Source organism: Chlorocebus sabaeus, chromosome 14 (genome assembly GCF_047675955.1).
Source record: "Chlorocebus sabaeus isolate Y175 chromosome 14, mChlSab1.0.hap1, whole genome shotgun sequence".
In the NCBI taxonomy this organism is placed as follows: Eukaryota; Metazoa; Chordata; class Mammalia; order Primates; family Cercopithecidae; genus Chlorocebus; species Chlorocebus sabaeus.
This window is the reverse complement of record NC_132917.1, coordinates 31802081-31816816: the sequence shown is the minus strand read 5'-3', so window position 1 is coordinate 31816816 and position 14736 is coordinate 31802081. Positions and strand designations below refer to the sequence as shown.

At 41.2% G+C, this 14736-nt stretch overlaps 1 protein-coding gene across 4 annotated transcripts in view; it reads right to left on the bottom strand.

Annotated features, from left to right (window-relative positions):
* SPAST (spastin) overlaps positions 1 to 14736 on the bottom strand; it is a 90009-nt gene that overhangs the window by 62891 nt on the left and 12382 nt on the right. For 2 of the 4 annotated variants that reach the window (XM_007971017.3, XM_007971018.3), the window contains exons 2-3: positions 3970 to 4056; positions 1964 to 2047 (exon numbers count right to left, since the gene is read on the bottom strand). In XM_007971017.3, the coding sequence (XP_007969208.1) occupies positions 1964 to 2047; positions 3970 to 4056 (171 nt within the window). The remainder of the gene's footprint in view (positions 1 to 1963; positions 2048 to 3969; positions 4057 to 14736) is intronic. The other 2 variants (XM_038006759.2, XM_007971020.3) reach the window with 1 other exon arrangement.

Here is a 14736-nt window from a genome sequence, read left to right as displayed (position 1 = left end):
AGGCAAGTCCTGTCAGCCACAGAAGCCAGGGAACACTACCTTGTTATTCATTTGAAAGCAGTAACGGCTGCTTTTTTAACTATGTGGGGCAAAAACCCCACAAACACAATGACCATATAGCAGTAAATGAATGAAAGAATGAATAAAATGTGTATGTATGTGTGTATGAATATAACTTTCTACCTAAGCAAAGGAGGTGATTACTGTCAGGTAAACAGATGAATAGAAACCAACATTTTTAAAGCACTTACTACTATGGTTTAGGTTCCTTTAAAAATTCAATGGTCAGAAATATGAAATATTATTATTAGCTAATAATATTAGCTTCAGCTGGGCGTGGTGGCTCATGCCTATAATCCCAGCACTTTAGGAGGCTGAGGTGGACGGATCACTTGAAGTCAGATGTTCGACACCAGCCTTGCCAACATGGTGAAACAAACCCTGCACCTACTAAAAATACAAAAACTAGGCACGGTGGTGGGCGCCTATAATCCCAGCTACTCGGGAAACTGAGTCATGAGAATAGCTTGAATCCGGGAGGTGGAGGGTGCATTGAGCTGGGATTGCATCACTACACTTCAGCCTGGGCAACAGAGCAAGACTCCATCTCAAATAATAATAATAATAGTTTCATATTACAAATTAGATAAAAAAGACTCAAACATGCATAATAACTTACCCCAAGTCACAGGGCTACAAATAAATAAGATTTACCTGCTTACCAAATATCTACTGTTTCTATCCACCAATGTATGGTAGAGTTACTCATATGTAGTGGGTTTTGTTCTACTTTTTTTTGAGTGGTAGATTTAACTTATTAATACATTTTTAAAACCTACACCATCAAACAGAAGACAAGTGAAAGTTTCTATTACAGTTGATGAATGCTGAAAGAATGACAGAATTAAAACATCACTGGGCATCAGTCATAGTTAACTGTTGCTAACCTCCCAAGATGGAACAACTAATGATGAATACACACAAACACAACCACCTAGGAAGTAGTCTTATCATTAAAAAATAAAAATCAACTTTTAGTGTGATCAAGGCTCTATATCCAACTATCAGTTAACGGGGGGAGGAAAGAAGAACATGTTAAAAGATACCACAAAGATGTATGCAGCAAAAGTCAGACTGTAGGAAATACTACATGACAAAGACCTGGTTACATCAACAAATAAATTGGAAGAAAATGAAAAACAGATGCACGTGAACACTAAAAGAGACATATGGATCTTTTTAAGATCCTGATTCAAACAAATTATTAAAAATAGTAAAAATTATTAAATTTTGAGAAAATTAGAAATTTGGAAATAGCGTTTTTGGGGGGGTCAGTTTTGTGGATAATGTTAAAAGAAATGTGGAATTACCTTTTAGGTGCGATAATGGTATTTCAGTGATTTTATTTTGAAGTCCTTATCTTTTACAGGTATAACATGAAATATTTATAAATGGAAAAAAGTCAAGAATTTGTTTCAAAATAATATGTAGTGGGGGGACAGTGAGCTGGGAAGTCAAATGAAGATGGCAGGCTTTTTCTGCAAAGGGCCAGACAGTAAATATTTTAGGTTTTGAGGGCAGTGTCAGCTCTGTATCAACTACTCAATTCTGTCACCATAGCATGAACGCCACAGACAATACCTAAAGGAAAGGAATGGCTGTGTGCCAATAAAACCTTATGTATAATAACAGGCAGTGAGCTGGGTTGGCCCATCAGCTGCAGTTTGCTAGCCCTTGGTATGAATAAATCAAGACCAACAGTGAGGTGATAATTATCAAAGCTGAGAGAATAATAATTAGAAATTCATTATGCTCTTCTGTTTTTGTATATGTTACACATTTTCTTTACGTTAAAAAGCCTGGACCACATTTTCAATCACTGATTTATTTCTTTCTATAATTAAAGTTTCATTGAACACACATTTCCAATACATCTCACATCAAATTATACATTAATTGATACCTAGAAGTTGTAAGCGGTCCTTGGCCATAACCAAATTAGTCATCATTTTAGCTTGAAGGCGTCTAGCTCTTTCACACTGTTCACCTGAAAGAAAAAAATTAATTAAAATATCTACATTTCTCAACTAATATTGTTTCAAGATAAATTATCACCCAAACTATTTTCATGGGGAGTCACAGTCTTTACACAGAATTTTTTTTTTTTAAAAAAGAAGAAAATATATACTGAAAAGAAAGAGAACAGAAGAAATTTCGAAAATACTATCTTCAGGCCAGGTGTCGTGGCTCACTTCTGTAATCCTAGCACTCTGGGCAGCCAAAGCAGGAGAATCACTTGAGCCCAGGAGTTCAAGACCAGCCTGGGCAACATAATGAGACCTGATCTCTACTTAAAAACAAAAACAATTAGCCGAGCATGGGAGGGTGAGGTAGCAGGATCACTTCAGCTCTAGGAGGTGGATGGTGCAGTGACAGGTGACCACATCACAGCATTCCAGCCTGGGCAAGAGACTGAGACCCCGTCTCAAAAAATATATATAATAGCTACCAAAAAAAAAAAAGTTACAGTTTCTCATGATGGCTTCCAACCTACTGTAATATTTCATACATTTCAAGTCTATTTCATGGAGTCTAAAACATTTTTTCCCTACATTTCAAATTCTTTGAAATTGGGATCCGTTTTACAACCAATGCTAACTTACTAACGCTATCCACCAGGTTGCAGTCATAACACAGTTTTTTCATTGCCCATGCCTGCACCAGTTTGGTCACAGATACTAACATTGTTGTTATATCTATGTCTAAATAAAACGAAAACAGCCGCTTCAACAAGATTAAAATTCAAATTCTAAGCGATGAAAAGAGCATATATCACACTTTGTATTTTACTCTTACTGGTATAATACAAGGCATTTTTAATTCAATGAAATACTGTTTTTCTTTTCTTTCTTTTTGAAACAGAGTTGCACTCTTGTTGCCCAGGCTGGAGGGCAAAGGCAATATCGGCTCACTGCAACCTCTGCCTCCCCGTTCCAAGCGATTCTCTTGCTTCAGCCTCCCGAGTAGCTGGGATTACAGGTGTGCGACATCACGCCTGCCTAATTTTGTATTTTTAGTAGACACAGGGTTTCTCCATGTTGATCAGGTTGGTCTCGAACTCCCGACTCCAGGTGATTCACCCACCTTGGCCTCCCAGAGTGCTGGGATTACAGGCGTGAGGGCACTGTGCCCGGCCCAAATACTTTTATTAAGATAAACACAATCTGGCTGGGTGCAGTGGCTCATGCCTCTAAACCCAGCACTTTGCAAAGCTGAGGCAGGAGGATCACTTGAGGCTAGAAGTTTGAGACCAGTCATGGAAACACAGTGAGACCCGTCTCTACAAAAAAAATTTTTTTTAATTAGCTAAGTGTGGCTGGGCATGGTGGCTCACGCCTGTAATCCCAGCACTTTGGGAGGCTGAGGTGGGCAGATCACTTGAGATCAGGAGTTTGAGACCAGCCTGGCCAACATGGCAAAACCCCATCTCCACTAAAAATACAAAAATTAGCTGGGCACGGTGGCACGCACCTATAATCCCAGCTACTCGGGAGGCTCAGGCAGGAGAATCGTCTGAATCCGGGAGGTGGAGGCTGCAGTGAGCCGAGACTGCACCATTGCACTCCAGCCTGGGCAACAGAGTGAGACTCCGTCTCAAAATAATAATAATAATAATAATGAGCTAAGTGTGGTAGTGTGTGCCTGTGGTCCCAGCTACATGGGAAGCAGAGGCAGGAGGATCACTGGATCACTTGAGCCCAGAAGTTTGAGGCTGCAGTGAGATATGATCACATCACTGCACTCTGGCCTGGGTAACGGAGGCAAGACCCTGTCTCAAAAAAAAAAAAAAAAAAAGAAAAAAAGAAAGAAAAGAAAGAAAAATAAATACATAAATAAATAGATCTGAAATCTGGATGATCATGTGAATATATTATAATTTGGAATGGCTATAAACAAATATAATCTTACCTTGTCCTGTAACTATAACAGCTATTCCTTTTTCCAGTTCTTCAATACCTTTCTTATACCATCCCACAGCTTGCTCCTTCTGTCCTGCTTTAAAATAAAAAATTATTTGCATAGATTGTATGAAGAGTACACTAAATATTGCAAAGCATACTATTGAGAGATAATACATAAAAAATAGGGTTGTAGACAAGTAAGTCTAAGAAACATTACTATATAACTTCTTAGTATTTTTATCATTGTAATGTGTACATGTAACTCCAATATGGGGAATATGGTCATGATGTTTATCAACATTTTAGGGCCGTGAGTCCTTTTTTGCTTATCACCTCATGGTATTGATCCTTATAACCACTAAAATGCTGTATTAGAGAAAGGCATTTTATTTAGGAATTTTTAAGTATATATACTTTTGAAAAATACAAGTATGATTTCAATAACAATGAAACAAAAAGCATTGTTCAATCATATTCAAGTCTGATATAATGTGTTCATTGTTGGGTGCCTCTTCTCTAGAGTAAGTTTTTATTTAACAATTTATTGCATCATGAAAACTGGTATATGAGATTACAAGTGTGGCATTTAGTAACACATTTCTATTTTCTTTGAACCCAACAACTAGTTTAAAACATTAATTCCTGACACAAGTTTTAAAAGGACCTAAAAACTCAGCATAATCAAAAAGTATATAGAATAACTTCTGTAAAGTGATCGCTATATTCAAATCACATTATATTTGAAAATTAATTTTAATTTTTGTTTTATTTCTATTATTTTTGACCATTTGTCTGAATGAAAATTGATTTCTTAGTCTTTCTTTTCTTTTTTTGAGACAGAGTCTCGCTCTGCCGCCCAGGCTGGAGTGCAGTGGCGCGATCCTGACTCATTGCAACCTCCACCTCCCGGGTTCAAGAGATTCTGCTGTCTCAGCCTCCAGAGTAGCTGGGGTTACAGGTGTGTGCCACCACACCCGGCTAATTTTTGTAATTTTAATATAGAGGCGGGGTTTTCACCATGTTGGCCAGGCTGATCTTGAACTCCTGACATCAGGTGATCCACCCGCCTTGGCCTCTCAAAATGCTCAGATTACAGAGGTAAGCCACCACGCCTGGCCTCATTTTTTTAAAAACAGTCTTGCTGTCACCCACAATGGAGTGCAGGGGCATGATCCTAGCTCACTGCACCCTCCAACTCCGGGACTCAAGTGATCGATCCTCTTCCCTTGACCTTTCGAGTAGCTAAGACTACAGGCATGTGCCACCATACTTAGCTAATTTTTGTGTATTTCTTTTGTAGAGCTAGGGTCTTGCCATGTTGCCCAGGCTGGTCTTGAACTCCTAGGCTCAAGTAATCCTCCTGCCCTGGTATCCCAAAGTGCTAGGATTACAAGCTTGAGTGACCACACCTGGCCTCATGTCCCCATTTAATCAAACAAAAATTTCCATACTATTCCTTATTATTATTTGAAATTTCAAAATCAATATATTACAATGACTCTTGATAAAACAGATGCAGTCTGTTTGTTTGTTTGTGTGTTTGAGATGGAGTCTCGCTCTGTAGCCCAGGCTGGAGTGCAGTGGTGCAATCTTGGCTCACTGCAACCTCTGACTCCCTGGTTCAAGCACTTCTCCTGCCTCAGCCTCCCGAGGAGCTGGGGTTACAGGCACATGCCACCACGCCTAGCTAATTTTTGTATTTTTAGTAGAGATGGGGTTTCACCATGTTGGCCAGGATGGTCTCGATCTCCTGACCTTGTGATCTGCCCGCCTCAGTCTTCCAAAGTGCTGGGATTACAGGCATGCGCCACCGCACCCGGCCAGATGAAATCTTATAAATACCACACAAAGTGCCTAAGAAATGCTGTCTCCTTATGAATATGTACTACCTCCCCCATTCTTCTGTTTCCTCATCCTGAAAATAAATAACCAGATGCACCCCCTTAAACAGGTCAATTTCATACCGTGCCTGGCTGACAGTAGGTGCTCAATAAGTACTTGATTAAGGACATGTAAAGAAAAGTTTATGAAGACCAGGCACAGTTGGCTCACACCTGTAATTCCAGCACTTTGGGAGGCCAAGGCTGGAGGACTGCTTGAGCCCAGGAGCTCAAGTCCAGCCTGGGCAACAAGGTGAGACTTTATCTCTACCAAAAAATTTAAAAATTAAGCAGGATTGGGGTACACATCTGTGGTCCTGTCTACTTGGGAGACTGAGGAGAGAGATCACTTGAGCTGGAGAGGTAGAGGTTGCAGTGAGATGTGATTGCACTATTGCACTCTAACCTGAGCAACAGAGCAAGACCCTGTGTCAAAAAAGAAAAGAAAAGAAAAGAAAAAATAAATTATTAAGAATTTGTTATAATTAACTAAAATTACTTGGATGCTCTCCTTCCTGTTTTCCATAAAGAAAATACCTGTTTACATGTTTACATGTATTTTTGCTTTTTTTAATTTGAAAAAGGGAAAATTACAGAAAATAGTGTAATAGCATTTGTATTCTGAGTGGTAACAAAAGTGGTAACAATGTCATATTTGGTTTAAAATTTTAAAAACAAAGTGAGTACAATGTAACAGATCAAAAGAAGTTCCTTTTTTAGTGCCTCTTCCCATTTCCCATGCTCCTTATTTATTATTTTTTTTTTTTTGAGACAGAGTCTCACTCTGTTGCCAGGCTGGAGTGCAGTGGCGCGATCTCAGCTCACTGCAACCTCCAACTCTCTGGTTCAAGCAATTCTCCTGCCTCAGCCTCCCGAGTAGCTGGGATTACACACACACCCGGCTAATTTTTGTATTTTTTTTTAGTAGAGACGGGATTTCACCATGTTGGCCAGAATGGTCTCGATCTCCTGACCTCATGATCTGCCCGCCTCAGCCTCCCAAAGTGCTGGGATTACAGGTGTAAGCCACCGTGCCTGGCTACTCCTTCTCTTCTAAGAAACCTCTATCAAGAATTCAGTGCACATCTTTCTAGTATATGTTTTTTATTGTCCCTATCTAAATTAGTGTAATTTTTTAAATTTATGTTTCTTTTGAGATCTAGCTATGTTGCTACATAGAGATCTGGTTCATTCATTTTGACTTCTGTACACCAACCTGTATCATCCTGTAACTTATAATTTACTCAACTATTTTTTATTTTCTTTTTTTTCTTGGAGATAGTCTCACTCTATCGCCCAGGCTGGAGTACAGTGGCATGATCTCAGCTCACTACAACCTCCATTTCCTAGGCTCAAGTGATTCTTCTGCCTCAGCCTCCCAAGTAGCTGGGATTACAGGTGTGCGCCACCACACCTGCTTAATTTTTTGTATTTTTAGTAGAGATGGGGTTTCGCCATGTTGGGCAGGCTGGACTCAAATTCCCAACCTCAGGTGATCCACTCACCCCGGCCTCCCAAAGTGCTGAGATTACAGGCATGAGCCACCACACCCAGCCTCAACCATTTTTTCTATTATTAAGATATTGAGGTTGTTTCAAGTTTTTCAATATTTCAAACAATGCTGTAACATTCTTCTACCTGTCCCCTAATGCATACCTGCTTCCCCTAATGGACCAGTTTAAGATACATGCTTAAGAAATAAAAGTAGGCCGGGCACGGTGGCTTACGCCAGCACTTTAGGAGGCTGAGGCGGGCGGATCACGAGGTCAGGAGATAGAGACCATCCTGGCTAACAAGGTAAAACCCTCTCTCTACTAAAAATACAAAAACCAAATTAGCCAGGCATGGTGGCGGGTGCCTGTAGCCCCAGCTACTCAGGAGGCTGAGGCAGGAGAATGGTGTGAACCCGGGAGGTGGAGCTTACAGTGAGCCAACACTGCGCCACTATACTCCAGCCTGGGCAACAGAGCGAGACTCCATCTCAAAACAAAAAAAAAAAAAAGGAAATAAAAGTAATGAGTCATAGTTTGTCATATTTTCTCTATTCACCAAAAATCCACAAACTGCTTTTTAAGATTACTTATTCCAGCTAGGCGCAGTGGGTCATGCCTGTAATTCTAGCACTTTTGGGAGGCCCAGGCGGGTGGATCACCTGTGGTCAGGAGATGAAGACCAGCCTGGAAAACATGGTGAAGCTCTACCTCTGCTAAAAATACAAAAATTAGCCAGGCATGGGGGCATGAGTCTACAGTCCCAGCTACTTGGGAGGCTGAGGCAGAAGAATCACTTGAACCCGAGAGGCAGAGGTTTCAGTGAGCCAAGATCATGCCACTGCATCCAGCCTGGTCAACAGAGCATGACTTCATCTCAAAACAATCAATAAATAAATAATTAAAATATATATATATATGTATATAGTAGGTAGAGTCAAATATAAGTTTTGCCAAATAATTGAGAGATAATTGGCAAATAAGAGTATAAAAAGATGCTCAACATCATTAGTTGTTAGGGAAGCACAAATTAAAACCATAAGATACAACAATGCACCCAATTTTGAATGACAAAAAAAAGAAAAGAACATAAAAATACCAAAATACTACAAGATAAAGGATAATGGACTTTTCATATATTTGCTGGTAGGAAACAAAATGGCATCCAGTTGGAAAAAGAGTTTGGTAGTTTCTTATTATATTAAGCATATATTTACCATATGAGTCAACAATCCCTTCTTCTACATATTTACCCAGGAAAAATACAAACTTCCAAGACCTGTACATGAATTTACAGTACCTTTATTTATAAGAGTTAAAAACAGGAGGATGGGCACGGTGGCTCACACCTGTAATCCCAGCACTTCGGGAGGCCAAGGAGGGCAGATCACTTGAGGTCAGGAGTTCAAGACCAGCCTGGCCAAACTCTCTCTACTAAAAAAATACAAAAATTAGCTGGGCGTGGTGGCGGGCTGGAGTGCAATGGCGCAATCGCAGCTCACCACAACCTCCGCCTCATGGGTTCAAGCAATTCTCCTGCCTCAGCCTCCCAAGTAGCTGGGAATAAAGGCACGTGCCACCATGCCTGGCTAATTCTGTATTTTTAGTAGAGACAGGTTTCTCCATGTTGATCAGGCTGGTCTCGAACTCCCGATCTCAGGTGATCCACCCGCCTCGGCCTCCCAAAGTGCTGGGGATTACAGAAGTGAGCCGCCGTGCCCCGCAGGTCTGATTTTTAAAAAGCATGATATTCCAACATTTAATGTATAAGAATATCCATCTGGGCTTGGATTATAACATCAGAACTAAAATTTTGATTACTACAGTAAGATTAGAAGAGAGCTAGAGTCAGGCGTGGTGGCTCACGCCTATAATCCCAGCACTTTGGGAGGTTGAGGCAGGGGGATCACCTGCGGTCAGGAGTTCAAGACCAGCCTGGCCAACATGGTGAAACCTAATCTCTACTAAAAATACAAAAATTAGCTGGGCTTGGTGGTAGGCGCCTGTAATCCCAGCTATTTGGGAGGCTGAGGCAGGAGACTCACTTAACCCAGGAGGCAGAGGTTGCAGTGAGTGGAGATCGTGCCATTGCACTCCAGCCTAGGTGACAGAGGGAGACTCTGCCTCAAAAAAAAAAAAAAAAAAAAAAAAGGGCCGGGCGCAGTGGCTCACGCCTGTAATCCCAGCACTTTGCGAGGCCAAGGTGGGTGGATCACCCAAGGTTGGGAATTCAAGACCAGCCTGACCAACATGAAGAAACCCCGTCTCTACTACAAATACAAAAATTATCTGGGTATGGTGGCACATGCCTGTAACCCCAGCTACTCGGGAGGCTGAGGCAGGAGAATCACTTGAACCCAGGAGGCAGAGGTTGCAGTGAGCTGAGATCAAGCCATTGCACTGCGGCCTGGGCAATAAGAGCAAAACTCCATCTCAAAAAAAAAAAAAAAAAAAAAAAAAAGAGAGAGAGAGAAGTAGGAAAAAAAAGTTTTAAAAACATCTGTTTGAAGGGATTAGTGAGTTTCCAACACAATGAAAATTACTAAAATTTAGAAAGGAGGGACCATATCAAGCCCATTAAGATGGTTATTATTATTATTTTTTAAATTATCAAAATAAAAAAAGGAGAGAAGCCAACAGAGATGAGCCCAGCATTTGGAGCACTTTTCTTTTCTTTTTTATTTATTTATTTTCTTTTAGACAGAGTCTCACTCTGTCACCCAGGCCAGAGTGCAATGGTATGATCTCGGCTCACTGCAACCTCTGACTCCCAGGTTCAAGCGATTCTCCTGCCTCAGCCTCCTGAGTAGCTGGGACTACAGGCACACGCCACCACGCCCAGCTAATTTTTGTATTTTTAGTAGAGACGTGGTTTCACCATGTTAGCCAGGATGGTCTCAATCTCCTGACCTCGTCTACTTGAAGTGATTGCGAACTCTCAAAGTGGTAGAGAAACCAAGCAGAGCTTTTAGCAGACTCATGGAACAAAACAGAAAAATCGTGAATTTCAGAGCATGCCCAGGAGGAGAAGCTGTGGCAAAAAATTTTGGCTGGGACTCTGAATGAATGAACAATTAAGAACTGAGCCACGGCTGGGTGCAGTGGCTCACGCCTGGAATCCCAGCACTTTGGGAGGCCGAGGCACGCGGATCACAAGGTCAGAAGACCGAGACTATCCTGGCTAACACCATGAAACCCCATCTCTACTAAAAACACACAAAAAAATTAGCCAGGTGTGGTGGCATGTGCCTGTAGTCCTAGCTACTCTGGAGGCTGAGGCAGGAGAATCGCTTGAACCCAGGAGGCAGAGGTTGCAATGAGCTGGGATCGTGCCACTGCACTGCAGCTTGGGCAACACAGTGAGACTCCATCTCAAAAAAAAATTAATTAATTAATTAAAAAAAAGAACTGAGCCAGACCGTAAAGAACTGAAACACATATTCAAATTATTTCAATCTCTTAATGTAGGGGTTGGCAAACTACAGCCCATAACTTACACTGATTACCCTTTAGATACATTTATAGCAGAAAATCAAATCTTCCTGTGGTCTCCAGTGCAAAAAAGGCTTCCAAAATCCTTTAACATTAGCTCCCAACAGTTCCTAGTTTCTCCTACACATTTCTCTTTTAACCCTACGACCCCGAATAATACTCAAATTCAACCGAGACTACATCAAATCAAGGAAGAATTTGGGTGGCAGAAACAACCACTTGTAGTTTAAATTATTAGCCAACAGTGTAACTACATTATCTAAGGCATGCCTTAGCAAATTACGGACCAAGATTAAATCTAGTAAGCGGCATATTTTTGTACATAAAGTTTTACTAGGTCAAACTCACCATATGACAGGGTTGAGCAGTTATGATGCAGAGCTTAAAATGTTTACAAAATTGATAAACATAAAAACAACCCAATTTAAAAAATGGGAAAAGAACATTAATAGACATTTTTCCAAAGAAGATACACAAATGGTACATAAGTACATGACAAAATGCTCAACATCATAAGTCATTAGAAAAATGCAAATCAAAATCATAACGAGATACCACTTCGTACCCTTTAGGATGACTATTACTTTAAAAAATGAAAAATAACAAATGTGGAGAAATTGGAACCATTTTACACTGCTGGTGGGAACGCAAAATGGTGCAGCCCCTATGGAAAACAGTTTGGCAGTTCTTCAAAAATGTAAAAACAAAGTTACCGTACAATCCAGTAATTCTACTCCTAGGTATATATTCAAAAGTACTGAAACCCAGGACTCAAACAGATATTTACACCAATGTTCATAGCCACATTATTCACAATAGATGGAAACAATCCAAACACCCATTAATAAAAAACGTGGGCCGCACACAGTGGCTCACGCCAAGTTGAGTGGACTGACCGCGCCCAGGAGTTAGAGATGGTGAACCACAGGGTGAAACCCCATCTCTACAAAAAATATAAAAATTAGCCGGGCATGGTGGTGCACGCCTGTGGTCCCAGCTACTTGGGAGGCTGAGGTGGGAGGACTGCTTGAGTCCAGGAAGAGGAGGCTGCAGCGAGTCGAGATTGTACTACTGCACTCTAGCCTGGGTGACAGAGTAAGACCCAACATCAGAAAAAAAAAGGCGGGGGTAGGGTGGTGGGTGTACGTGAGTTGGAAAAACACAAAAAAAACACTTTTTTTTTTTTAGGATGGGTCTCGCTCTGTCACCCATGCTAGAGAGCAGTGGTATGATCTCACTGCAACCTCTGCCTCTCAGGCTTAAGCGATTCTCCCACCTCGGCCTCTTGAATAGCTGGGACCACAGGTGAGCACCACCACACCTGGCTAATTCCTTTTTTAAAGACGGGGTCTCACTATATTGCCCAGGCTGGTCCTGAACTCCCGGGCTGAAGTGATACTCCCACTTCAGCCTCCCAAAATGTTGGGATTACAGGCATGACCCACCACACCCAGCCTAAAAAACACAGTTCTAATCAGTGATATCCCCCTTTGCTTTACTATATTCCTCTATTAGCCACTTATGAGGTTTTGCAGATTGTAGAGAGGTGGAGCATGGTGGTTCACATCTGTAATCTCAACACTTCGGGAGGCTGAGGTGGGCGGGCCACTTGAGCCCAGGAGTTCAAGATCAGCCTGTGCAACATGGTGAAACCCCGTCTATACCAAAATAAAAATAAAAACTAGCCAGGTGTGGTGACGTGTACCTGTAGTCCCAGCTACTTGAGGGGCTGAATGGGAGCAGGAGATTGAGGCTGCAATGAGCCATGTTCTTACCACTTCACTCCAACCTGGGTGACAAAAACAAACAAACTGAAAAAATACAAGGAAGATCAAATATATTGAAATGAAAAAAATTCCAAAATATGGTAAGTGAAAAAGATTGCAAATTGTTTTGCATATTTTTTCTCTGATGAATATTTATGTTTATATAAGTACAAAAAGTTAAGAAATTTACTAGTAACCATTTCCCTTACGGCAAGGTTAAGGAAGATTTTCACCTTCTATACTTGTGCACTATTTTACTTTATTTTTTAGAGACAGGGTCTCACTGTCACCCAACCTGGAGTGCAGTGCCATCATCAGAGCTCACTGAAACCTTGAAATTCTGGGCTCAAGCAATCCTTTCACTTCAGCGTTCTGAGTAGCTGGGACTAGAGACATGCACCACTACACTGGGCTAATATTTTTTAATTGTTTGCAGAAATGGGGCCAGGCACGGTGGTCCACACCTGTAATTCTAGCACTTTGGGAGGCTGAGACGGGTATATCACTTGAGACTAGGCGTTCGAGACCAGCCTGGCCACCTTGGTGAAATCCCATCTCTACCAAAAAATACAAAAATTAGCCAGGCATGGTGGCACATGCCTGTAATCCCAAGCTCCTCAGAAGGCTGAGGCACGGAATCGCTTGAACCTGGGAGGTGAAGGTTGCAGTGAAAAAAGAAATGGGGTCTCGCATACCCAGGCTAGTCTCGAACTCCCAGCCTCAAGTGATCCTCCTGCCTCAACTTCCGAAAGTGCTGGGATTACAGGTGTGACCCACTGTACCTGGGCTGCATTATTTTTAGTATGTGTTACTGTAGAAACAACAGAAATGCTGATACTCATCTTTAAATAGAAGAGAGAAGCATAACAGATTAACTTGCAAATTATCTACTGTATATTTTCTTTCACATATTAGTGAGACCCAGATTGCCACAAGAAGGGTCAAAACATGGGCAGCTTGGGGTAGAGTGAGAGGATATGTGTTTGCAAGTATGTGAGTTAGAAGGCAATGATTTAAGTCCTTGTTCCATCACTTAATAGCAATACGACTTTGGAAAAGTCAGTTAATCTGTCTGGGCTTCAGACTCCTTACCTGAAAAGAAAATATTTCTTTTACCTAACTCTGAGTTGTGGCGAAAATCAAACAAAATAGGGTATATGATGATACTTTAAGTAATAAAGTAGAACGGAAACACTATTTTTAGTACCTTTATTATACTTAGTAAATTTGTTAATTTAAATCATCCTTCTCCCGAACTGTGTGCACAGTTGTATATTCCTGATATTTGCTCATTTATGTTACATAAAGCCCACTAGCTTTACTTACCTATTTAATCCTTAAGTATTCTCACACAAACCATTCCAAGGAACAAATATAGCCATTTTCCTACAACAATTTTCTGATGGCAACTTGCAAGTGACAAAATTAGCAGAGTAACAGATATCTAAAAATCTCAATTAAGGCTGGGTGCTGTGGCTCACACCTGGTAATCCCAGCACTTTCGGAGACTGAGGTGGGTGGATCATGAGGTCAGGAGTTTAAGACCAGCCTGGCCAAGATGGTGAAACCCTGTCTCTACTAAAAATACAAAAATTAGCAGGGCACGGTGGCAGGCGCCTGTAATCCCAGCTACTCGGGAGGCTGAGGCAGGAGAATCGCTTGAACCCTGGGAGGCGGAGGTTGCAGTGAGCCAAGATTGTGCCACTGCACTCTAGCCTGGGCGACAGAGCAAGACTCCATCTCAAAAAAAAAAAAAAAAAAAAAAAATCTCAATTAGGCCAGGTACGGTGGCACACACCTATAGTCCCAGCTGTTTGAGAGTCTGAAGTGGGAAGATCACTTAAGCCCAGGAGTTCAAGTCCAGCCTAGGCAACATATATTGAAATGGGAATGGTCCATTTCATTAAGAACTACTGATTATGGCCCCTGTTCTCAAAGAAAAAAAAAAAAATCTCATGGTAGACTTTCATGGTGTGCTAATCCCCAGCAAACTACATGGACCACAAAGCATTATAATCACCGATTAATTCAGGGATGAATTACTAACAGCCCCTGATTAATTCTCTCATAGTTCACTATTACAGAAAGAGTGCTTTCTACTATAATTTGGTTAAAAAGACCCAGTGTGATGGCTCATGTCTGTAGT